At 40.7% G+C, this 26,979-nt stretch overlaps 1 protein-coding gene and 1 long non-coding RNA gene across 2 annotated transcripts in view; both read right to left on the bottom strand.

Moving 5' to 3' along the window:
• The window catches only part of LOC112813989 (coiled-coil domain-containing protein 162-like), a 60,626-nt gene extending 39,355 nt beyond the window's left edge, over positions 1-21,271 (bottom strand). The window contains 7 exon segments of the mRNA XM_073894256.1: positions 6,405-6,550; positions 7,574-7,669; positions 9,496-9,649; positions 10,777-10,862; positions 14,134-14,311; positions 17,936-18,074; positions 21,223-21,271. Of these exon segments, the coding sequence (XP_073750357.1) occupies positions 6,405-6,550; positions 7,574-7,669; positions 9,496-9,649; positions 10,777-10,862; positions 14,134-14,311; positions 17,936-18,074; positions 21,223-21,271 (848 nt within the window).
• Positions 21,272-22,567: 1,296 nt separating this feature from the next.
• Positions 22,568-25,708, bottom strand: LOC141372899 (uncharacterized). Its single transcript, XR_012378418.1, has 3 exons — positions 25,587-25,708; positions 22,935-23,100; positions 22,568-22,622 (listed from the first exon to the last, which is right to left on the bottom strand). It is a non-coding gene; the product is annotated as an uncharacterized lncRNA (long non-coding RNA).
• Positions 25,709-26,979: the final 1,271 nt, after the last annotated feature.

Here is a 26,979-nt window from a genome sequence, read left to right as displayed (position 1 = left end):
TAAATATATATGCACCCAATGTAGGAGCACCAAAGAACATAAAACAAATATTAAGAGACCTAAAGTGAGAGAATGACAGCAATACAATAATAGTAGGAGACTTTGACATCCACTTGTATCAGTTAATAGATAGTCCAGACAGAAAAATCAAATAAGGAAACATTGGCTTTAAATGACACAAACAAAGCCCAAGTTAGTAAAAGGAAGGAAATAATAAATATCAGAGCAGAAATAAATAAAATAGAGACTAAAAAGATAATTTTAAAAAATCAATGAAGTGCTGGTTCTTTGAAACAATAAACAAAATTGACAAACCTATAGCTAGACTCACCAAGAAAAAAAGTGAGAGTTTAAAGAAATAAAAGAAATAAAAGAAATAAAAAAACAGAAATGAAAGAGAAGTTACAACTGATACCACAGAAATACAGAGGATTGTAAGAGACAATTACTAACAATTACATACAAATAAATTGGACAATCTAGAAAGATAAATGCTTAGGAACTTACAAATCTTCAAAGACTGAATCATAAAAAAACCAAAAAATCTGAATTGACCAATTATTAGCAAGGAGATTGATTCAGTAATCAAAAACCTCCCTCCCAAAAAACAAAAGTCCAAGACCAGACAGCTTCACTGATAAATTCTACCAAACATTCAAAGAAGATTTAACATCTCTCCTTCTCAAACTCTTCCAAAAAATTAAAGAGGAGGGAATGTTTCCAAACACATTTTATGAGGCCAGCATTACCCAGATATCAAAAACAGACAAGGACACCACAAAAAAGAAAATTACAGGCCAATATCCCCAATTAACACAGATATAAAAATCCCCAACAAAATATTAGCAAACAAAATTGAGCAATACATTAAAAGGATCATATGCCATGACAAAGTGGGATTTATTTAAGGAATGCAAGGATGGTTCAACATTCACAAATCAATCAACATGATACGCCATATTAATAAAATGAAAGATAAAAATCATGATCATCTTAATAGATGCAGAAAAAATATTTGAAAAAACTCAACATCCATTTATGATAAAAATTCTCAACAAAGTAAGTAGAGAGGAAATGTATCTCAACAAATAAAAGCCATATATGACAAACTCACAGCTAATATACTCAGTGGTGAGAAGCTGAAAGTTTTTCCTTTAATATTGGGAACAAGACAAGGATGTCCACTCTCCTCACTTTTATTCAACATAGTATTGGAAATCCTAGCTAGAGCAATTAGGCAAGAAAAAGAAGTAAAAAACATATGAATTGGAAAAGAAGTAAAATTGTCACTGTTTGCAGATCACATATTATATATAGAAAACTCTAAAGAGTCCACAAAAAAAAAAAACCCAACTATTGGAACTAATAAATGAATGCAGCAAAATTGCAGGATACAAAATTAATATACAAAAATCTGTTGTGTTTTTATACATTAATAACAAACTATAAGAATGAGAAACGGAGAAAACAATCCCATATACAATCATATCAAAAAGAATACCAAGCAATAGATTTAAACAAGGAGGTGAAAGACCTGTACACTGAAAACTATAACTTGTAGATAAAAGAAATTGAAGAAGACACTAATAAATGGGAAGGTATTCCATGCTCATGGAATTAGAAGAATTAAAATTAATATTAAAATATTCATACTAGACAAAACAATCTACAGATTCATGCAGTCTCTATGAAAATTCCAATGGCATTTTTCACAGAACTAGAATATAATTCTAAAATTTATATGGAACCACAAAAGACCCCCAAATGACCAAAACAATCTTGTGAAAGAAAAAGAAATCCAGCAGTATCATGCTCCCTGATTTCAAACTATACTACAAAGCTATAATAATCAAACAGCATGGTATTAGCATAAATATAAATACATAGGTCAATGGAACAGAATAGAGAGCCCAGAAATAAATTCATGCATATATGATCAATTAATTTATGACAAAGGTAAGAATATAGAATGGGGAGAGGATCGTCTCTTCAATAACTGGTACTGGGAAAACTGGACAGCTACCTGCAAAAATTAAAAGAGACCACTATCTTACACCAAATACAAAAATAAACACAAAATGGATGAAAGACTTGAATGTAAGACCTGAAACTTAAAACTCCTGGAAGGAAATACAGGCAGTAAGACCTTTGACATTGTTCTTAGTGATATTTCTCTGGATCTGACTCCAAAGGCAAGGGAAACAGCAAGGAAAACAAAAGCAAAGCAAACAAGTGGGACTACATCAAATTAAAAAGCTACTGTACAGTGAAAGAAACTACCAACAAAATAAAAAGTAATTTACTGAATGGAAGAAGATATTTGCAAATCATATACCTAATAGGGGTTAAAATCCAGAATACATAAAGAACTCATACAAGTCAATAACAAAAAAACAAAAAATTTAAAAATAGAGGGTCTGAATAGACATTAAAAAAAAAAACATACAGATGGCCAATAAGTATATGAAAAAATGCTTAACATTACTAATCACCAGAGAAATGTAAATCAAAACCAGAATGAGATATCACCACACACCTGTCAGAATAACTATCATAAAAAAGACAAAAAATAACAAGTACTGGCAAGGATAGGGTAAAAAGGGAACTGTTGTGCAGTTGGTGGGAATGTAAATTGGTGTACCACTATGAAAAACAGTTTGGAGATTCCTCTTAAAAATAGAGCTACCATATGATCCAGTAATTCCACTACTGGGCATCTACCTGAAGAAAATGAAAATACAATTTGAAAAGATATATGCATATTATGTTCATTGAAGCATTATTTGCAACAGCCAAGATATTGGAAAACCCTAAGTGTTCATTGATGGATGACCAGATAAAGATGTGGTTACACACACACACACACACACACACACACACACACACACACACACAAACACACACACATGAATACTACTCAGCCATAAAAAAGGATAAAAGCCTGCCATTTGTGACAATATGGATGGATCTTGTAGGTATTACACTAAGTGATATAAGTCAGTCAGAGACAAATACTGCATGCTTTCACTCACATGTGGAATCTAAAAAACAAAACAAAACAAAATTAAATCAAGACATAGATATAGAGAACAGATTGGGGGTTGCCAGAGGAGAGGAGGTTTGGGGGACTAAATGAGTAAAGGGGATCAAGAAGTACAAACTTCCAGTTATAAAATAAAAAATCATGGGGATGTAATATACTGTTTGGGGAATACAGTCAATAATATTATATTAACTTTGTATAGTGATGGACGGTAACTAGACTTACTGTGATGATCATTTTGCAAGGCATATAAACATGGAATCACTGTGTATTATTTTTTTTCATTTTTAAAGATTTTATTTATTCATTTGACAGCAATAGGGACAGTGAGAGAGGGAACACAAGCAGGGTAAGTGGGAGAGGGAGAAACAGGCTTCCCGTTGAGTGGGGAGCCCAATGCGGGGCTAGATCCCAGTGCTTCCTATTGTCTATGAATATTTAAAAACAAATCATGAAATAAAACTAATTAAAATAAATAACTTTAAAGCAAACTATTTTGTTAATATATTCATAATAAGAGAAGTCTTCTCTTCCTAAGTATTTTAAAGGATGAAAGAAGGAACAGGAGACAGGATAAAGCATGAAGGTGGGGGACAGTGGGGAAGTCAGGGAAGGATGACAATTCATCAAAAACAGGACCAAGAAATAGCAAATAGAGGGCCCAGAGGGCCCAGCATGCTGCTTGATCTTGGTACTACTTGGTGGCAATCCTGCTTTGCAAATGCTCCCTCTGAGTGAAACATCTAATTCTGTTGTGGAATTTAGATGGCACATCTAAACATACTTCCTTTTCCCCTAATTTGCCTGAAGTAGACCTGTGACTCAATTTTAGCCAGTAGGACCCAAGGAAAATCTATTAGAAGGCTCTGGGAAGGATTTTCTTCCTTGGTAGAAAGTTAAAGTCCCTTAAGGAGAAAGCTTTTTTGCCCCTGTTTTCATCTTACAAGGATGAAAGAGACATTTTTCAGACACACCCATGATGGCAGAGCTGGGGCCTACACCAACCTGGGTGACTGTACCAACCTGAACCACCTCCTCTTAGACTTGTTTTGAAAGATTAGTGCCCTTTCTAATTTAAGTCATGGCTAGTAGGACAACTGTCGCTTATAACAAGTGCACCCTCATTGGCACAGAGGGGCATCAGCTCAAAGGTAGAAAATCTGAAAAAGCTTCTGGAAGACTGGTGTGGAAGCTGAAACCTGAAGGAGAAATAGGAGTTGATGAGATGGTGACGTAGAGAAGGAGGAGGACGAGGAAGGACGTTTTCCAGCAGAGGCGCTGGCTCGCACAAAGTTACTGGGGAGAGAGAGCACGGTTCATTTGATAAAATGAAAGAAGTTGAGGGTAGAGATGTCAGCAGGGGACAGGTGGTGAAGGTCTGGTTACAGCACTTGGATTCCATTCTTGGGGCATTTGGAAGTCATTGAAGGGTTATAAGGGAAGTGACGTAATCAGGTTTACATTTAAAAATATTACCCTGGTGAATGTACAGGAAGAAGGCAAGAGTGAATATATGGAGTCCAATTGGAGGTTATGCTCATAGCTTAACATTAGGAGATGATGCTGATTGGGGGTTGGTGTTGGAAGATGAGGAACAGTAGACAAACTTGAGAGAGATTAAAGTAATAGGATAGTAAAACTTAGCATCTGATTGTGGGGTATGACAGAGAAAAATCAAAGATGGGTGTCCAGATGTTTTGGCTTGGGCGACTGGGCAGATGGTGCTTCACTGACAGGGAATATGGAAAGAAGAGCAAGTTTTGGGCAGTGAAATAAGCTCAGTTTGGGAGACACGGACTCTGGGATGGAACAAGGAAGTGAATGCATGAATCTGACAGGATTGAAACTTGGACACGACATGGAGATGGTCATTGCATGAGTCATCATATGTAAAGTCGTCAAAGTTACAAAAGCAGATGAGTTTGCCTAGAGAGAGGCTGAGAAGTGGAACAACGTAGTGGGTAAGAGTAGAAGGGAGCTCCAGGGCCAGACTGTTCAGCTGGAATCTGGGTTTCTCTCCTCACTAGGTATGTGACTTTGGGCACATCACTTAAACTTTCTGAGCTTCAGTATTACCTGTAAAAGGAGAATAATGAAAATACCTACTTCATGGAACTATTGTGATGTTAAAGAAACTAATAATTACCAAAGCATTCTGAAAAGATCTCAATCGTAGCCAATAGTAGTATTAATAGTGTTTAGGAGACGCTTATTGACCAGACACAGAAGGCACAGTGCCCAGGGCCCACAGGGTGTTTTAATTTATTTTAAAATCACAAAATAAAGGATATTGGGGCTGAATAAAATGTTTTAATATAGGATATTTTTTTTTATATTAACACAGTTGTAAACTATCACTTTTAATGCTTTTTTATAGAGGAAGGGGCCTACAAAGACAAAAGTGGCTAACATCATGGAAGTCAAAATGCAGACCTGGGAGTGTAGCAGCGGGACAGAACCCAAAAAATAATGCTTTGGGGATTGCGAGAGGAAGAGGGGAGGCAGGAGGCAGAGGGGAGTCTATGGGAAAGTCTGAGAAGGCCTGGCTACCAAGGCTGGAGGAAAACTAGGAGGGAGCTGTGCTTTGGAAGCCAGGCACAGGGAGACTGCAAGAAGGACACGCTGTGTCAAACGCTGCCAAGGGGTCAGCATGGAAGGGGACTAAAAAGTATCCGGGGGATTTAATGACAAGGACCATGGTGCTCTCGATGAGAGCAGTCTCAGTGGTGATGAAGTGCAGTTTCTGAGGAGCGGACTGAAGGTAAGGAATTGGAGGGGGCTGCTGCAGACCTCTCTTGGAAAGGTTGGCTTGGAAGCGGAGGCTCTTCAGATGGGGGCACCAGCTAGCTTCCCCTGTGTCCAGACAAGTCTCTGTCTGGTTCCCAGATATGGGCAGAATTGTTTCCAGTCATGATAAGGTGGGCTAGAGGCTCTTGGTACCTCAGAGCTTCAGAGGGTCAAGTTCAGAGAAGGCAGCACCTAGGCATCCACAGGCTAGCTGAGTGATGAAGACGAGAGCCCAGGCTGGAGGGGTTCAACCGGAGCCTCTGTCATACCCCTCCAGTCCTTACGACTCCAGTTCTAAATGTGTCTTCCGACTCTAAATGTGTGTGACTCCTAAAGAAATCCAGCCAGTTGGATTATTTGTTCCATTTGGTTTCAATGGGCCGCCCACAACTTTTGTTCTATTTTTCAAGTGAAAAGAAATGAATATACATACCATGGACCACAGGTGACCCCTGCACAGTCCTGGGACCCATTGGGAGACACTGTTGGACAGAGGTGGCTCTCTGGCCCATCTCCCAGAGAGGAAATTCCTTTAGTACAATACAGCACTGGCCAATTATGTCCCTGAGAGTGTTTATCCAGTGTGGCTTGCTGTCTGGAGGGATCCTCTATGATCATGTGATCACTGCTCAGAAGTACATCTTCCAAAAGCAGCTGCACGCCCACCAGCTCTCCATGAGCCGCCTTAAGGTCACGGTTGCTCAGCCTACAGAAGCACATCTAAAAACAGAAAAAGAACAAAACAAAACACCCGTTTTGAAGATCTCTAGGTATCCTTTAATGATTTTGGGGAGAAAACTAGGAATAATTATGAGTATAAGCCCCGCCCTCTTGACTATTAGAAAATCCATAAAAATCAGAGTAACATTTCTAGCTCAAAGTCCTTCTTGAACATATCAGACTTTTGGCTTTGTGTGGAAGTCCAAGTTTCCCAGCACTTTACAGTGGTATCTGTACGTGGTGAATGTATTGTATGGTATCAGTTTTCCTTTAAAAGTACAGATATAAACACATGTATGCATAAGGAAAATACTGGAAAAAATAAACCAAAATGTGAAGTGGGGCACTACAACTGATTTTCTTAACCATTCTTACTACTTTACTTTAAAAAATCCAAACAACTTTAATTTTGACCAGAAACAAAAGCAAACAGTATCGTTCCCATCACCCAGCCCTATATGGCCAGTCCTGCCCCTATCCCCGTCACTCCCCACTTCCATATTATTTTGAAGCAAATTTACGATTGATTTTCATGTTTTTCTTAATATTTTTTATATTTTCTATTTTTAAAAATGAGAACACAATGATATTTGCTTAGGTAATAAGGGGGAAATACATAATTGAAAGAAATTCTCCTTATGGATCCTGCTTAAAGAGTTCTTTTCCTGCCACTGTTCACAGGCAGGCCAGGATCCTGGTCCCACAGCCTTGAACTTCCAGCCTGGGTGTTTCTCTAAGAGGCCCAGAGAGTGATTGGAGATGGATGGCCACTCTCCCAGATCATTACTGGCCGTGGGAATTGCAGCTGAGTCTACAACAGAGGCCCATAGCACTGAGAACATGATTCTCTTCTGTCAGAAGAAAACATGACTCACCTTGTATCATTGGGTTTATGGCTTCATAATCCCATAAACACCCCTGCTTATCTCATAAATTATTCACCACTGACCTATGGACCCAATGACACCTGCCTTGCAATCTGCATTCAGTTCTCTCTGTGACAAATGGGAAGACCTATCTTACCTGCATATTATATTCTAGGGTATCTGGGCTGCTACTCATGACTGGAAATAGTCCTCCATCTTCCAGAAATGCTCTCCAAGGGAATAGCACAGATGCCTAAAAGAACCAAATAAGAAACGCGATAATGCTGTACTGTGTCCATAAATAATAAACATCTTATATGAACAGGGTTTCTGTGTCTGTACTCCAAAACACCGTGGGATGGTTGGCTTACTATGTAGAAATAGTTTGTAATAGAAAGTCCCTGATAATGTAGAGGAGAGAGTAATAATATTTTTTTTTTCTTTTCCTCCAGAATCTGGCCAAACTTAGAAGGGTACTTAAGACTTCAGTGTAACTAGTCAGCACCAGTGTTTGGAAGTTCCAGAATACTATAATAACAATGGGACACATTTACATCAATAAATGTAAATTTACTCAAATGTTCTCAGTATTAGGAACCTGAAAATGTTTTCCTTCATTACCATTGTGTTCCAGTTCTCAAAGCCAATGTTACAACATTGACATGTGGGCCTCTGTCCAACAGCCAAGGCATCCCCCAGTCCTTGTGGCACCACATGCAGCACTGGACATAGTGACCTGTCCATCTGACCCTATTCTATACTTGCAGACTTGGTACTGGCTTCAGACAATTCAGAGTTGTTTCAGGTAGCAGGAAGCCAGGACACTTGCATCTACCTAATCCCAGGCAAAATCCAAAGGCAGTAGGAACAGGCCCAATGGTCATGGTCAATCCTGTCTTCTGGGACTAAATGAGAGTCAAGGCTTGGGCTAAGAGTAATTGTCTTGTTGCTAGGGAATGTAAAAGTGTGGGACTTACATGGGGGTGATGTTGGCATTACTTGGCTTAACTCTGTAACATATAAACATTAAGTTGGAACTTTTGGAGTCAGAAGACCTAGGTTTGTGAGGTGGTTTTAAATATATGTCCACAACTTCTTTGATACTCTTCCCAGGAAGAGGTGGAGTTTAAGTCTTCTCCCCTTGAGTGTGGGCTAAAATTAGTAACTCACTTCTAGTGAATAAAATATGGCAAAAATGATGGGAAGTCACTTCTGAAATGAGGTAATACAAAGACTATGACTTCCACCTTGGGTTCTGTCTCTTGTTCTCTCTTGAATTGTTTGCTCTGGAGGAATCCATCTGTTTTGTTGTGACGAAGGCCTGTAGAGAAGCCCACATGAATGAGCTTGGAAATGGCTCTTCTGAGGCCTACCAACAGCCCTGTGAGTGGGCTTGGAAGCACATTCTCCCCCAGCAGACCGGACTACAGCCTGGGCCCATACCTTGATCGGTGAGAGATCTACACAACTAGCCAGAACTACACAATAAACTGTTCCCAGATTCCTGAGCCTCAGAAACAATATAAGATGATGAATATTTATTATTTTAATCTGCTAAATTTTGGGGTAATTTGTTAGCAATACAGTTTGTGACCTAGTACAACCATGACTGCCCAGCAGTCTGATCTCTGGCCTGCCAGAACCTTAACCTTTTAGTTGTAGAAAGTGGGTAAGATTGTTGGTGCCTCAGAGCAATAGAAGTTGCCAGGATTACATTTGATAACACCTGTTGTAACCTGGGCTCTTCAAAACTCAGCTGCTGACCTAATTTATGTATTGTGATTGCTGTCATTATTATTTATTAAATAGAAAAGATCAACTGATGGTTTTGCTACCAGCTGTGAGCAGATAAGCTATCGCCCCAGTTTGCCTGTTGAGCAGTTTGGAGGCAAAGACTCTGGCTGGGAATAACAGTGGGCCCAGGCTGCTCTACCGTGTCAATGAAGGGGAGCCAAGCAAGGCTAAAGAGCTCTAGAGCAGGGAGAGACCCTGTAAAATTTAAACTACACGGAAACAAAGTGCCAAAATCCCCGATGTATAACACACTGTTTATAGGTATAAAAATACCTCTCAACGTACCTGTAGGCTCCATGGATCCAGTGGCTGGGGCGGGCTGGGCTGTGAAGCAAAAATGCTTTTCACAAGAGAGTTGCTCAGTGGTGGCAATCCATGATACATGCCGTCTGTGACAGACTGGTAGGCAGGAGCATTTCCAGCTGCCAAAAATGTTCTTCTACCCAAGCATGGAGGGCATCTCATTAAAAGCAGTTATTAAAGCTTCTCAAGCTCAAAACTTTCTTCAAAGTTACTGCAGCAGGATGACATTCTGAGACGTACACAGGTTTCTTCCTCAACGACCTCAACCTTCACCCCTCTTTCTTTACACACTGCCCTTCACTCACAATTCACCAACCCTCAAGGGAAAGGTGGATATAGTCTAGACTAGCATTGTTCAAAAGAACTTTATGAAATGTTCTAAATTTGACTGTCCAGTATGGTAACCACTAGCTACACGTGGCTGCTGAGCACTTGAAATGTGACTACTATGACTGAGGAACTGGATTTTAAATTTTATGTCACCTAAATCAATATTAATTTAAACTTTTAAATTAAATAGCCACATGTGACTATTGTTTTGGACAGTTCAGCTGTAGCTCTAGAACAAAGACATGGATTGTTTGTTGAATTGACTATTTTAAGACCAATAGCAGAGATAATTCTTGATATGTAAAACCAAATTTTAAATTAAATAATAAAATCTTGGGGTTTGAGAGAGGAAGCTTTTTGTTTTGCTTTGAACAAAACATGGCTTTGCTTATCAAGAACGAAAAATCCTGAAGACTAGTGCATGAAATTTATACCATAAGTCGTAGAGAAGGAAGTATGCATGATAAATTACAATGACTTTTTTTGCACAAAAGGAAATAAGAGTTTAGTAAGCAAGGAAAGACTATTTCTAGAACTTAGGTCTAGTGAATACCTAAAAAAAGATGCTGACACAGGATACACTGAGGAGAGGGTATCCTGAAACAGAGGGGACCTTTTGCCTGGATCTTCCATGGGCTTGGCCCAAGTCTTACATAAAGCAGAAATCAGAAATAAGGTGATTAACCATGACTGACGGAGGTACTAGCACTGAGGGAAATGAGGCAGTCTCCCAGAGATGAGCAGACAATCAGAGTGTTGGGGAAAGACCTGGGGAGTGCCTGAGCCCTCACAAGAGAGTGTCTATGTGTGGTGCTGAGCATCAGGCCAATCAGAAGAGATCTGGGGTTGGACTAGATAACCCACGATAGGTAGGTGAAGTAGCCTCTCCTCCTCAACTGCTATGATGATTTATAAGCACCCCCAGGCACTTACATCATCCGTCTGAGAGCAATGAAGGAGGAGAAAAGTGTGGCGTAAGGCCTAAAATTAAGGTCCACTATTATGTGCTGCCTTCGCACCTGGTAAAATCAGAGGGCCTTGAATGGCTTAGTTATAAGTTCGCCTCTCCATTCTGCTCCCACAGATAAGGTCTCCTAGTCCAATAACCTTCCTTCTCTAAGGGACCCAAGTGCACTTCCTGCTTATCCCTGAGTAGTGGTTTCAGTTCCCTGCCAGATCACAAAAGTATTCAAATGAACCAATCACATTCTCCTGCAGAAATGAGGGGACGTCACACCCTCCTGATACTACAAAGCCTGTCTCCCGCAGTTGTGGTTGTTTCTGGTTGTTCAGTGTGTTCCCAAGTGCAACTCCTCTGTGGCTCTGCATTGCGTGCAGTGTCCTCTTCCCTGGGCTGTGAGTGTATATAACTAGTAAACTGCTCTTGATCTCACCTGTCCAGTGTTCAGTGTCATGTGTTTGGCCATCTCCGTAACCCCCAGGGCAGAACCCCTCCCTTACCAATAGGGTGAATAGGAGGCAATTAAAACAAAGGGAAACGGGGATTAATTAACCTTGAATTAATTAATTTTAAATCTCAAACTGACCACTTTTAAGCTCTACATGTGGCTGAATGACTTGGAATTAGAAAGTTTAATCTTTTAGCCATCAGCAAAAGGGGCTTGTGAACTTTACTTCAAAGACAGATAAAGGGATTTTTACATCAAACCATTGTACTAGTACAAAAATCATACCACCTTTTCACATTTTAATGAGAATTTAAAAAAAGATAATTGAATATTATTTTATACTCAGAGACTCAAAAAAATATTTGATTTATCCGGATATTTCAAGGATGAGCCTGGAGTTGCTCAATGAGAACATTTTCTCCTGTTCTTCATATCTTTCACATGTTTTCTAATGATTCACCTACTATGTACAAAGCAAAGTGCAAGAACTATCCAAGATACAAAAATGGGTTTGACATTCTAGCCTACTTGGAGCCCAGTGAGGCAGAGTTCATTATCCAGCTGCTTCTCAGCATCCTCTAAACTCCCATGGTACTTTCTACAACCATACCTTTGTATAGATTGTATGGATCTCCTCAAAACAATGGTACCAAAAAGCAGAATATTCTAATAGAAACATTTATTTTCAGCCCAAATCAAGAGCACAGAAGCCCATACAACCTCTGCCTGGTTGGCTCCTTTCATATCATTCCTGCTCTCCTCTCCCACCAAATCATAGAATGATTTCTCTTTCTCTTTCTTGGCCTCTGGGTCCAGCTTTGTTCACATCTTACCTGTTCAATCCTTGAATGTAGTGCTTACATTTTTAAATTTGTTTTCTGTTTATTATGGATGTTTTAACATCTTTAAAGACCTTTCTGGCTAAGAAAGAGACTGCCCCTCCTTGGGCTAGCCAGTTCTTAGAGATGGCAAAGGACTCAGCAGGGAGCATGGCTTTGATACGCAAACCAACCAATCCAAAGCCATACCATTTCTATCTGACCCTTGCACGTAGGGAGGCAATGGTCCTCTGCTTTATTCATCCCAGGGCTAGTCAACAGACAACTAGAGACCACCTCTGCCACCCAGAGCCCACTGGAATTATTCAACCCAGCAGATCTTCAACTGTTCACCCTGCCCTGCCTTGCCTTTCCAGGCCATGGCCTCAGCACTCTCCTGGCTTTCCCGTGTGGCTGTGTGTGTCATGGCATACACCCTGTTTCTAGCACCTATGAATATAATAAACTTTGTTTTTCCTGGGTCTTTTCTGTTCTCTTCTTGTGGCCATACCCGACTGACAATCACATAAAAGAACACAGAACACTGACGTGCTCTCTTATCCTGGCAAGTTTGTGCAGAACTTTGTAACTACCAAGTGCCACAAACGAACACAATGTCTGACAGTTTTAGAGCCCCAGACACAGCTTGGTGTACATACTAGGTCTATTAATTTATGGATGCTTGGAGACTATTCAAAAATATAACACATTCAGATGTGAATATGGCTGCTAGCCCAAGCTACAGAATCATAGACTATGATATACTCTCTAGAGAGACCAGAGTCAAACTACAGGCAGCACTACTGACCAAATCACTGGCTATTCTTTTCCCCACTTTTGTCCTTCCTCAGTCTGGATCACTGTCCTTTGTAGGACCCATCCCGCTCCTATCAATAGAATGTTTCTTTCTTTTTTTTTTTTAAGATTTTATTTATTTATTTGAGAGAGAGAATGAGAGATAGAGAGCACGAGAGGGAAGAGGGTCAGAGGGAGAAGCAGACTCCCTGCTGAGCAGGGAGCCCGACGTGGGACTCGATCCCGGGACCCCAGGATCATGACCTGAGCCGAAGGCAGTCGCTTAACCAACTGAGCCACCCAGGCGCCCTCAATAGAATGTTTCTAATGCTATGTGAATAAAGGGGTCTCAAGATGATACCCAATATATTTTAGCATAGATCTTCTTTTATTTCCCCCCTCCATGGACCCCATATTTTGAAAGATTTTTCTACCAAACAGCCATTAAGCATTTTCCCAACTTTAACTCAACACCACATCAGCCTCCAGCCCCAGCTCTGAGCTGCAGGAAGAAATGAAGAAACATGATATAAAGGAAGGAATAGGGCTCTGGAGTCGGACAAACTGCACGATGGAAGCTCTGCTACAACAGGCTGTGTGACTGGCCCAAGTTATGCAATTTTTCTAGTCTTTATTTCCTCATCTGTAAAAATGGGGAAAACGATTTCTATCCCACAGAGTTGGCACATGGTGGGAACTCAACCAAAACAAATGTCTTCTCTCCCTTATCGCAGTTCTAGAATTCCAGTTAAAAAAAAGAAAGAAACTTGACATTTTGTTTACCTGCAGAGCTTTTGGGCAAATGTGTCTTTTTCACCATGCCTTTTGAAATACTGAACACAGGTTATGGGGTCCTGTTGCAACTCACTGAGACCCTCATTTGGTAATACCTAGGCCTGTGTCTTCTGAGAGGGTATGTCTGATCAGCACAGCTTGCTGGCAGCACTCAAGAAACAAGGAAGCCCACCGAAATGAAAGGCCGGCTTGTTGCTTGGGTCAGGTTGCACCTGCCAACCTAATAAAATCCCAGAATAGATACACAGAATTCTCCAAACTGTTCTGCCACCCTCCAGCTGCCTTATTGTCAATAAGCAAAGGTTTCCTAACACACCAGGCATCCTGTGTGTAAGAGATCTACCTGTGGCATGATCCCAGGCAAGCTGGTTCAAATCACAGGGAGCAGGAAATTCATAAGGCACATGCTAGAGTTTTTCCTGGATGTAAGGATATAAAAAAGAAAGAAAAAGACAAAACAACAACAAAAGCACCTGCAAAGTAGCCCAGAGGAGGCCAGGCAGAGGATGTGGCTCTTCATTTCTCAGACACTGGGGACCAGGACCATGGTCATAAGCCAGGCCTGGCTCACAGGAGGCTTTCTCTGTATCTAAGAAATCTCCAGATACCCTGAAGCACACTTTAATATCTCTGTGTTTAGAGACACTTAAGCTAGATGAGCATAAAAATAAATTTAAAAATGAAGGGAAAACCCACAAAACTTTAAGGACTGAGAAGGTGGTGTGGCTTTCTTTAGAGATCCCTTCTGTACTCCCAATTCCGGCTTGCTGCAAAAGTTACTGGTACCTTCAGGGTTTCGCCTTAAGTTTCTCCTTTTTTGCCCTAATCACTCCAAACATGAGCAATACATTCAGATTAATGGCACCTCCCATGCCATATGTTTTATTCTGTTCTACAGAGTTCCTATAAAGGGACTTTTTGTTTTGTTTGCTTTGTTTTGTCTCCTTCCATTAATGAATTACAAAGGAATCCAATCCTTTAAATCTGGGGTTGGCAAACTTTTTCTTAAAGGGTCAGATAGTAAATATTTTCATCTTTGTGGATCATATGGTCTCTGTTGCAACTACTCAACTGTGTGTGAAAGCAGTCCAAGATAATCTATAAATGAATGGGCATGACTGTGTTCCAAAAAACTTCATTTATGGACACTGAGATTTGAATTCCATATAACTTTCATATGCCACAAAATAGTACTCTTTTCTTGAAATTTTTTTCCCAATGATTTAAAGCTGTAAAAGCTATCCTTAGGCCAGAGGCCATACAAAAATCAGGCAGGGGCCTACGATAGAAGTTTGCCAAACAGATAAGATCGATTAGACCTGCTGTACCACCCAAGCATTTTCTTTCAACACAATGATTACTTCACCTAAAATTAAAGATAAGCTCACTTCTCAGGCATTTCTTGCATCAGCTAGTAAATAACTCCTGCAGGTTCGTGGACATGCCCAGAAGTGACAGGCCCTGGGCAATGTGGTTCCAATGGTTTTGGAGGACAATACCACTTTCCACCAGGAGCTTGGTAGAGGGCAGGTTGACAGGGACAGAGTGAAACTTTTGTGCTTAGAAACGTGCATCTAACAAAGGTAGTGATCTGAAGGGGCACCTGCACCCCAATGTTTATAGCAGCAATGTCCACAGTAGTCAAACTATGGAAAGAGCTCAGATGTCCATCAACAGATGAACGGATAAAGAAGGTGTGGCATATATATGTACAATGGAATATTATATAGCCATCAAAACAATGAAATCTTGCCATTTGCAACAACGTGGATGGAACTAGAGGGTATTATGCTAAGTGAAATAACTCAATCAGAGAAAGACAGTTATCATACGATCTCACTCATATGGGAATTTAAGAAACAAGGCATAGGATCATAGAGGAAGAGAGAAAAAAATGAAATAAGATGAAACCAGAGAGGAAGACAAACCATAAGAGACTATTAATCTCAGGAAACAAACTGAGGGTTGCCGGAGGGAAGTGGGTGGGGGAAATGGAGTAACTGGGTGATCGGCATTAAGGAGGACACATGATTTAATGAGCACTGGGTATTATATAAGACTGATGAATCACAGACCTGTACTGCTGAAACAAATAATACATTATATGTTAATTAACTGAATTTAAATTAAATAAATAATAAATAAATAAAATAAATAAGAAACGTGCATCTATCCTGCTACCAGATCTGATCTATGCCACATATTAGCAGGAGCCAGATATTAGGTGATCACAGGGCCACTATCTTGATGTCCTTGAGCTACCTCCTTCCTCACTTCCCCACAGTAAATAGAAGCATGCTACTCTCATTCCAGGTGAAAGTTCAGTTCTTCCTTTTCAAATTCTGGAGAAGCCTTCAGTTAACATAAGCAAAAAGTTCCCTGGGGTCAACAGTCAGATTTTCTCAGAGTTGCTAAACTTTGGGGAAGGGTGAGGGAACTCCGCCATGCGCTCCTGTCTCTTGATTATCTGAGGACTTTTCCTTGTTTGCAGGTTTAGCAGTAGAATCAGCAACTAGAATCATCAAGTGGGATGACATTTATCTTTTCATTTCTCTTTTTCTCCTGTTTCCTGCCTTCTCTCCAGAGTCTGTTTTTCTCTCCACACTGCTGTCTGGCATCCATCCTAGTTCTCAGGCTTGGGAGTCAAATGCATGTAGGTTCTAGTTCTAGTCTGTCACTTACTAACTGTGTGATTCCAAACATATACACACTCTGAAGAGCCCCAAATGAAAAGGCTAGAGGAAATGCGATAAATGAGGGACTCATGGAGATCTACCGTCCTGAGCGGTTCCCTCTAAAGTCTTTTGAAAGATATACTGAATCTACTGAAACCAGACATAGGACACAGTGCCCTCCATTCCTGCAGACTGAGTGTGCCGGGACAAAGAAAGCCCCTCACAGCAATTCCTAGAGGAAGCAGACTGGTTCCCCTGGGAGAACAGTAGCAAGTTGAACCCTGCACAGCTGGAATCCGAAAAGAACTTCCAGGGTATAGTTCTATTTCTTCATCCTATGTAAATTTTCCACAAATTCTGGCTTGGGCTTTCAAAGTCAGGGGGCTAATGAATGGCCCTCCTGACAACTAGGGTCTTAACATCCTACCCGCTTGACTAAAACTACAGCTCAGAAAGCTGTCGATAAAAAGAAACTGAATTAGTCTAATTTTTGTTGTTGTTGTTGTTCTGCTGAATTAATTTGAATCCGGAGACCCCGGATACTCAGAGTAAAGAAAATGCAGAATAGAAAGAGAAAATAGAGTTCAGTTCAATCCCTACATTTCCATTCTCTATGGATGCCCATGCTAATAATGGTGGAATGCAATTGCAATCCACAGGTAAGAGCGTAGCCTCCTGAGGTCCCCCTGATTGGCTAAATGCTTACACTGGGAATTAATCACAGGAAGTTAATTGATTTTGACAATTTAAGAATAAGCAGAGATGCTCAGGCCTGACCTCTTCCCTTCCCATACAAAACTTATTATTTATCCTAGAAACAGTATGACTCTCAATCCAAACTAATTTTCTCATCAGTCATGACTAATTAACTAAAGAGACTTTGTTTTTTGTATGCAGAGTACTTAATAGCTACAATTTATTTATTTGAATTTATAAATTTAACTCAGGTAGGTAGCCAATTCCAGGGGCTTCACAAGTGCAGTGAAAATTCTGTTCTTTTGAAAGGTAATTAAGGGCTAAAAAGAATAAACAAAACTCTTAAAATCATCTTCAGAGGTATAAAAAATATTATTCCCAATTAAACAACCTGAACAGTAAAAGCAGCAATTGCTTTTATAGCAATTAACTATGTTTATTTATTTTTTTTTAAAGATTTTATTTATTTATTTATTTATTTGAGAGAGCGACAATGAGAGACAGATAGAGAGCACATGAGAGGGGGGAGGGTCAGAGGGAGAAGCAGACTCCCTGCCAAGCAGGGAGCCCGATGCGGGACTCGATCTCGGGACTCCAGGATCCCGGGATCATGACCTGAGCCGAAGGCAGTCGCTTAACCGACTGAGCCACCCACGCACCCCAACAATTAACTATATTTAAATCACATTTAATAAAATCAAGACTATCATAATCTGAAAAGAACACATTCTACATGGACAGGCTTTGCAGCAAGACACATTTGGTAGTCACAGTGTTCTGGATCAGGTTGTGCCCGTGACTATTTTAAGCTCCTTATTCAATCTTGCCAAGAGTGACCTCCCCTGATGGTGGAAGCACATGCCCTACACAATTAACTGGACAGGATTCACGCTCCAGCCCTTACCGGATGAGGTGCCTCACTGCAGCATCAAACTGCAAAAATATAACCTCCCTTCGAAGGAGGAGTGCCTGGGACATCTGGATAGGGTCTTGGGGGTTCTGGAGGCTGTCAATCATTTTCTGCAGCTCTTGAAGCTCAGACCCTGGAAGACGGATGACATTTCAGTCAGATAGTGTGACATACAGGCCATGACAGCTAACCTTATGAGCCATCATTTCACCTCTGAAGCTAACTTTTTACCTAAATGTACTTCTTTTTGTTTGAGCATACTAATTATATATTTTGCAAGACCAGCAAAGTCTTACGTTCTAGAGCCCAAGGTCTGATTTATCTTTCCTTCCTTCCTTCCTCCCTCAATAAGATAAAAATTTGCTTTGCTTTTCAGCAGAATAAGAACATACTGTTGAATGAAAGTTCTAAATTTTACAAGGTTACAGCCTCTAGATTAAAAAAAAAAAAGAATCACAAGGAATGGGAAAAGTCTCAGTAGATTTGTTAGGGGCTTAAAGTTATTATAGATTATAAACCAGCATTCATTTCTCATAGCCATGCCATACAAATCAACCCCTCTGTCACTGGCTCATCCTGTCACTGGCTCATGGATTAAAGAAGACTCAAGACCATCCAAGGCAGGGCGCCTGGGTGGTTCAGTCATTAAGTGTCTGCCTTTGGCTCAGGTCATGATCCCAGGGTCCTGGGATCAAGCCCCGCATCGGGCTCCCTGCTCAGCGGGAAGCCTGCTTCTCCCTCTCCCACTCCCCCTGCTTGTGTTCCCTCTCTCGCTGTGTCTCTATCTGTCAAATAAATAAATAAAACCTTTAAAAAAAAAAAAAAGACCATCCAAGGCAAGGAAGGAATATGCACTCACTCCTGCATGCGTGCACACACACACACAACCTCTTCTAGGAGCTTCTCATCATTTTAGGAGTAGGTGTGAGAGATCCTAAACTGACTTATTTCTTGGACCCTTACTGCAAAAGTCGGCTGGATATAAACAGACTTATATGTGTTTGGAAAGGAAATTTAATTTAGGGGCCTTTTATGGCACTCAATGCCGGGTTGAGGAAACTGACCTAGGTCTAGATGGCTGGAGTAGCATCTCTATTATTGGCCCAGGAGAGGAGCTAGTCAGAATGGGAGAGCACAGCAAGAAAATGATGAGTTCTTAGGGAGAGTGGGGAAGTGGGTGGGCCCACACTTCCAGGGCTATTAGAATGATCTGAAATGTTCCTCAACTCCCAGTGAGGACAGTGATGGCTTCCTACGTGACAGAACATCCCTGCTATGGGAAGAAGATTGTGGAAACTGGTCACTGTGGTCACTGTGCCTGATATATAGCCTGAGGCAGAAGAGAGACAGGATAACTATGAGGCATTTCCAGAGTTACTCTTTCCATAGCTTGTCCAGACTTGAGCAGCCTTCTACCTTATCTGGTCTGGTATTGGATATCTTCCCACAACCATGGGAGGCAGAGGAATTGAGGGAATGGGGAAGCTGTCCATGAGAGCCTGACTAGAGCAGAACCAGGACTGAGAAGAGTTGCTAATACTTGCAACAGACGCCTTTGGCTTTAGGATGAGATGAGCAGTCTAGGTTTCCTATCCATCTGATGCTTTACGTACAAGAGAAAAATGTTTTTTAGGTACTCGTCCAGCCCCTGAAAAATTGGATCCAATCATTAAAATTTTTATGACTTCTCTATAAATCTGATGGTCATGTTGGACTGAAAAGAAACTTCCACCAGACAAGCAGTCATGTTAGAGTGAATTATACAAGAGTTTTAGTGGTGGATGGGAGGGGTATTGTCAGTGAGCCTTATTTGTTGAAGGCCTAGCATGATGGTCTGTAAGCAAGACATTCTGTCAGGCTAAGTAGCAACTGGGGGAAGGTTTAGAGTCCTCTGCAATGACAATGAAAAAAGAATATAAAGGTGCACACACCCTATGATGAAAGCTCTGTTAAATGTAAAGTGTGTTTGATGTAATGATGTAATGTATGGTGATTAACATAACAATAAAAAATTGTAAAAAATGTAAAGTGTGTTTGGACAAGGGCTAGAAGGTAGTAAAGACAAACAAGAATCTCTCTCTTGTTACAGTCGTTGGTTACAGGTACTTTTTCTCTTTTCATTTACGTGCAGGCTATATGTGCATCTTTATACCATCACTGCCCAGCAAAATTGTTCTGTGCTGATAGGTAGCAGCAGCTTTATCACCAAAACACAGATGTGGAGGTGGGCACTCCACTTTCTTTGTGGTTTACAGATTTTAGGATCCTCATTTAGGCTTCCCTTTCTTAGTGGGATCAAGCTGCTGCTGGGTGGGAGGGAAGGTAGCAGGCAGGGCAGGGCAGTCAGCTTTTCCGTGAGGATGGGGCAGATGGTTGCCGTGTAGTTGTGGTGGGGGTACGGGGGGTTGGAGTAGACCCTCGGCCAGAAAAACATCAGGAAACAAATGAGCCTTTCCCCAAGAGGGTCCCATTTGGGAAATTAGAGAGAGAGAGAGGAATCACAATGGCCTGTCTCCACGTGAATACTAAAGAGCCGGTACACTTTGTGCTTAGTTTGTCTCAAGAGTTCCTGAAACCCTAAGTTTAGTGGATAGTATTTGGGCTTTAATTGGCCTCCTAAACCTTTACAAGGAAATCACAGTGTAAACTCCCACATGCTGATTACATCCTCTGCTGATCCAAAGGGAGTTGCTGGCTTTCAAGGAAGGAGAGGATTTGGCAGGGTCCACAGAGCTCATGCTCAGTGTCAAAGAGCTGCTTCCTCAGTCAGGTGGGAGGACCAAAGCTGAAATGTGGAGTGTCCCCTTAAAAAATATTTTAAAGCCTATAAGCCCACAAAAGTCATTTTCTCTAACTCCAAATAGCTTGGCAATAGCTGAGAAGAGTTGGGAGAAGATATGAACAGACTCATCTCCTCCGTTCACCTGACTTCTCCTTGCCTCCTTCTGGGAAGGAGGCCAGGAACTGAGCAACTGAGGCTTTTTAAAAAAGATGATTATCTTAGAGTGGGATTTTTCTTTCTTTCTTTTTTTTTTTTTTAGTTCAGTTTGCTCTTTATCTATTTTCAGCAGAGCAGAGTATGCAAAACTTTGCACATTCTCCCTGGAGCACAAATGTTTTCGCTGGCAACATGACACGGTGCATGCCTCTAATTGCACACCTTGGAAAGCCTGGGCCCCACATATTTCAGTGGTTTCTGGTTCAGAAGCATATAAATAGTAAGAAACTGATTTCCTTCATCCTGAATTCTAGGTCCTCAACAATTTGGCCTCATATCCTACTGTTGCTCAGTGTCACACTGGTAGGTTCACCCGTCTCTGGACTGGCCATGTGCAGTCTGGCCTGTTGCCTTTGCCAGTGTCCTTTTCCTGTCTTGCCAAGACCATCCCTCTAGTTTTCTCCATTGATTCAAGGGAGGACAAGTACCCCCAGATCACCTTCCCTGCAGGCTCTGCCCTCCCAGATGCTGGAGGAGTTCCTATGCAGGGTCTTCCTTGGGAAAGATGGCTCTGGCTCTATCTCGGCTTCTGTCTCCCTGTCTCAAGGGCAGGGAGGGCATTCTTCCCATGCCACCCTTTCTCCTGTCCCTCATATAAAGCCCAGCCCCCGCACCCTCCCCAAATCCAGCAGCTCCCGTAAGAGTATCTTAGCTTATTTTCTGAGTAAACCCCTTATGTAACAGTCCCGGAATTAGTAAAAGGCCCTAAGTATGCTTTGGAACTTCTCTACTCTCTTGATTCTTACATTGAAGACACGCTAGTAGTTTTGAAATGTCATTAGTTTGTTGACAATTCTGTGTTTTCTGCTGAGTCAGCCCCAGTCTATCCTTTCTTCATGCTGCCTTTCCTCAGAGACAGGCATCAACCTTCCTCCAGGATCACCACTCATACCCTTCCTTAGGTCTCCCATTTGAACGTTTACAGATTCCTTCAGTGCTCAGTAGCACCCTGCAAATCTACCAGCAAACAAGTCAGGGTCTCCCACAAACACCTTTTCTTTATGCGCTGGCCAGAGAGGAACAGACTCAGAGTATTATACATTTGTTTGAAGACTGCTAGTTTTAAATAGGCATATTATTATCTCATTCCATTGGCTCTTCTCATCCTTTAAAATCCTTGGCTACTCTGTTATAATATATTGTGGTTAATTAATATTTACATAACTAGTGACATAATTTGGCTGCGAGTTAAGTTATTAAAATAACAAGATCAGTTTCCCTACTTTTGATCAACCCAGCTTACTAAGCATTTCAGTCTTTAATTTACCTTGTGCATTTATCTTAGAACTCAGTGCTTATTTAGGGTTTATGGATTAGGATAAAACTAAAGTCTCAATCATTCTTACTTCAGGACTATCAGGCTGCTGTTAGCTAACAGAAGACTGTCTGCAAAAAATTCTTGACAATAAATGCTTGGCTCTGACCTTGACATATTAGCTCACAAAGGCCAGAAAGGGGATGAAAGAAAACTAGCATGTAGAAGGGCATGTACATTCTTGTAGAAATTTTACATAGATTTTAATCCACAGAACATCTCCCTGAAACAGGTGTTATCACCCCCATTTTATAGATGGAGAGAGAGACCCAGAGAGTAAAGTGTCCAGCTTCCAGGAACCAAGTGGCAGATACAGGGTAAAAATCCAGGCTGGCCCATTCCTGGCTTGCTTTACTTTGTGGTTTAACCTGTAAATGTGGAATTAATTAGTTTGGAGACAGTATATCATGAGGTTTTGCCCTTTGCCCTTCTTCTCACTGTCATTTATGAAAAAAAATATTTTAGTTCTATCTTTCCAAGTATTAAGAGCTTCATATTAATTAACTAGATGGGGGAATCTTTTCATGATGTATGTGTATATCAAACCATCACTTTGTACTCTTTAAATAGCTTACAATTTTATTTGCCAATTATACTTCAGTGAAGTTGGGGAAAGAAAAGAGCTTCATAGAATTTGAAGTGAATCCTGAAGGTGATCTGAATCACCTCTAATCACTTACCAATGCCCTCAGTTCCTCCCCAGTCACCTTTCAGGGGGTTAGCACTTAGAGGAAATTCAAAGCATGTTGGACAATTTCCAAGTTTAGCAAAACTGAAAAGGTAGGCCACAATGTCATGGAGAGGGGTTAACAGCTGTAGAGTTAGCTGTAAGCCTCGAAAAGCTGCCTGTGGGTAAAATCAACAGAAAAAATACATTTTAAGACGTTTCTAAGAGACACATAAAAATATATGAGCATTGATTAGGGATAATATCTTTAAACAAGAATATTAAACATTTTCACAATACAATACAGGATAATATCTAAAAAACAGAACAACAAACCCATTCATCAACCAGGTTATATGCCTTTGGACAAGGTAACTCCTGGAGTGAGGGATTTAAAGCAATGTGTTTCTCTTTGCTTAAAGACATTGGTGACCAGAAACACAGCAAAATGTGTTTGTATGACCACTGATAGATTACAAGGGTCACAGATAAACTCCTAGCAGGAACCCATATTCAGACACCATTGCTGTGAGGGAATACCTGTAAGCAAAACATAGGTATTTATCAATGTAGTTTAAACACACAACTAAAAAAAATCAAACCCTGGATCTTAACTATTAACGTTCAAGTGAAGGAAAAGTGGAAAATTACGATCCAACTTAAAGAAGGTAGTATTTATATATATAATATATAATTATTTTTATAATTAATAATTATAAAATATATAATACATATTTTAAAACTCCTAAAATTCTTCAGTGAGAGAAAGTTCTATTTTTAATTATTTGAGGAAACTCCATACTGTTTTCCATAATGGCTGCACCAACTTACATTCCCATCCACAGTGCGCAAAGGTTCCCTTTTCTCCACATCCTTGCCAACACCGGCTGTCTCTTGTTGTTTTGACAATAGTCATCCTAACAGGCATGGGGTGCTCTCTCGTTGTGGTTTTGAATTTGCCTCTCTCTGAGGATTAGTGATGTTGAGGATCTTTTCATGTACCTGTTGGCCATCTGGTTGTCTTCTTTGGAAAAATGTCTATTCATGACCCTTGCCCATTTTAAAATCAGATTTTATTGTTGTTGTTGAGTTGCAGGAGTTCCTTACATATTTTAGGTATTACCCCCTTATCAGATATGTGGTTTGCAAATATTTCTCCCATTCTCTAAGTTGCCTTTTCATTTTGTTGATTGTTTCCTTTGTTGAGCAGAAGCTTTTTAGTTTGATGTTGTCCCATTTATTTATTTTTGCTTTTGTTGCCTATACTTTTCATATTATATACAAAAAATCATCACCAAGACCAATGTCAAGGAGATTTTCCCATTTTCCTCCAAGAGTTTTGCAGTTTCCAGTGTTACATTTAGTCTCTAATCCACTTCAACTTAATTTTTATGAGAGGTGAAAGATAGGGGTCCAGTTTCATTCTTTTGCATGTAGAACTACCATTTAATCCATTCCCGGGTACATATCCAAAATCAGTATCTCAAAGAGATTATATACACTCTCACGTCTATTGCAGCATTACTCATAATAGCCAAGCTATGGAAACAATCAAAGTGTCCAGTGGATGGATAAATTGATAAAAAAAAATTGAAACACACACACAGAGGAATACTATTCAGACATTAAAAAAAGAAAATCCTGCCATTTGCAACAACATGGATGAACCTGGAGAATATTATACTAAGTAAAATAGCCGGATAGGAAAAGACACATACTGTACAATCTCATTCATATGTGGAATCTAAAAAAACAAAATGTTGAACTCATAGAAAGGTGGTTACCAAGGGGTGGGAAATGGATAAACATTGGTCAAAGGGTACACATTTTCAGTTCTCAGATGAATAAATTCTGAGCATCTAATGTACAGCATGGTGCCTATAGTTAATAATAATGTATTGCATACTTGGAATTTGCTAGGAGAGTCGATAAGTGTTCTCACCACAAGCAAAAGAAGGTAAGTAGGTGAGGGGATAGATATGTTAATTAACTTAATTGGGGTAATCATTTCACAATGTACACATATGTTAGATCATGTTGTACACTTCAAGTACATACAATTTCCTTATTAGTTACATCTCAATAAAACTGGGCAGAGGAAAAAAAGGGTAAGAAACCTAGGTTGTTAAAGAAAAGTCAGAATGTTCCCAAATGGCCATTTTTCAGCACTGCACTTTACTTAAAAAATACTTATTTGAGTACTCTGTGTATTTCTAGATCTACTTCTTTTTTTCATGTTTATCAATATTATCCTCTAACAGTAAGTTAGGTACACAGAGCAACCCCTCAAAAAACAGGCTGATTACTAGGATTGTGATCTCGACCTGTCATTAGCTTCGGGGCAACAGAGTGGGATTTTCGTGAAGGGTGTGGGAGGAAATTGAGGATTAATAAGGAATGCGGGAAGCTCAAATTAGCGTTCATTAGTGACTAGGGAGAAACAGAACTCAGGGAAATAATGAGGCCCAAGAGAAAGGATTATAAAGCAGGCAAAAACACTGGGAGCTGTGTGAAGATTTCAGGTACTAGATATCCCTGGAAAAAAACAAGAGATGTTCTCTGTGATTGATATGCTTAACCGTGAGACATAAAAAAGTCCCAGCCAGTTTTCATTCTGGCACACATAGAGAAATACAAACCTTTTCTGGCAGAGGTTTGAACATACCCAGCACTTCAGAAGGATGTGGTAGGAACCATAAATTGAGGAAGACTTTCCCATCAGCAGACAGCAAACACCGAGGCCGCGGCTGAAAACTCCTGCGGCATTATAAGAAAGTTTGGGTCGGCACAGCATTTCTCTTGGAAAAAGGAGGCGGCCCCGATGTGCACTATTTATAGCACCGCCCTGCGGCCACAGCGCCAGAGCCCAGGCTGTGGTGACACAGGAGCCCGAGGCTGGCGTCCAAGCCTTGGCCCGCACGTCTCCTTCTCAGGCCGCTCATAGGGGGCCCGGGTTATAAATAACTGCGGAGAGGAGCAGGGAGGCTGCTTTTAGCCTCAGCTGTGTTGGAGGAAGGAGTGGGCTTGGAGGGCAGGAAAGGTGTGGTAAAAAAGCAAAGAGAAGACATGAGTGAGGTGGCTGGCACCATTCTGGGGTTACGTATTTTCTCACTGAATTCTTAAGTCCTTAGAATGTACTTGTTCTGTTGTTTTACAGATGAGGAAATTGAGGCCCTATGAGAGTTTGCCTTCCCAGCTCCTAAGAGATGAAACTGAGATTTATTTATTTTTATTTATTTATTTTTATTTTTTAGAGAGCACACAAACAGCGAGGAAAGGGAGAAGTAGGTTGCCTGCGAGAAGGGAGCCCGATGTGGGTGGGACTTGATCCCAGACCTGACCTGAGCAGAAGGCAGATGCTTAACCGACTGAGCCACCCGGGTGCCCCTCACCGGCTCCTTGGAAGCCTGATGTGCACCTCCCTGGTGGCCCTCGGAGAAACCACCATCCTGAATTTTACATTCATCACTGTTAAGTTTTTCTTTGTGGTTTTACCACAAATGGATAAACCATTAAAAGATTATTTTGTTGGGTTTTGCGAGTTTTTAACCTTCACACCAATGGAAGCCCATGATCTTTCTTGTATACCCGCCGGGGGAAGGTGGCATCTTGACCTGGTTTCTATGTCATCTCAGGAATGAGGTGGCCACTCTAACAGAGGGTTGGTGAGGGGACTGTTTTCCATTTGAATGGTTTGATGCCTTTAAGTCTAATTGTGTTCATCTGGTGTGAAAATGGTGCTATGTGCAGTTAACAGGTGTGGATTCTGGCATCAGAGGACCCCATTTTGAGACCAACTTCCATCACCCACAGCTGTGTGGCCTTAGATGCACTACCATCTGAGTCTTTTCATACATAAAATGGGGATAATGATTCCTAACTCACAGAATTGATGTAAGGAATAATTTTTAAAATGAGTACCAAGCATGTGAAAAGTATTTAATCAACTATGAGGTGCTATACAAAGTTTGTTATTAGAATGCTAAGGTGAGGGTATCTAGCAAAGTGGCCAAAAGTGGGTGGGGGGCAAGGGACACCTGTGGCCCAGTAGAGAGGCA

This window comes from Callorhinus ursinus, unplaced genomic scaffold, assembly GCF_003265705.2.
Source record: "Callorhinus ursinus isolate GAN/ISIS: 27379988/994484 unplaced genomic scaffold, GSC_fseal_2.0 scaffold6, whole genome shotgun sequence".
Classification (NCBI taxonomy): Eukaryota; Metazoa; Chordata; class Mammalia; order Carnivora; family Otariidae; genus Callorhinus; species Callorhinus ursinus.
The sequence above is the reverse complement of the archived record's forward strand: the minus strand, read 5'-3'. Positions and strand labels throughout refer to the sequence as shown.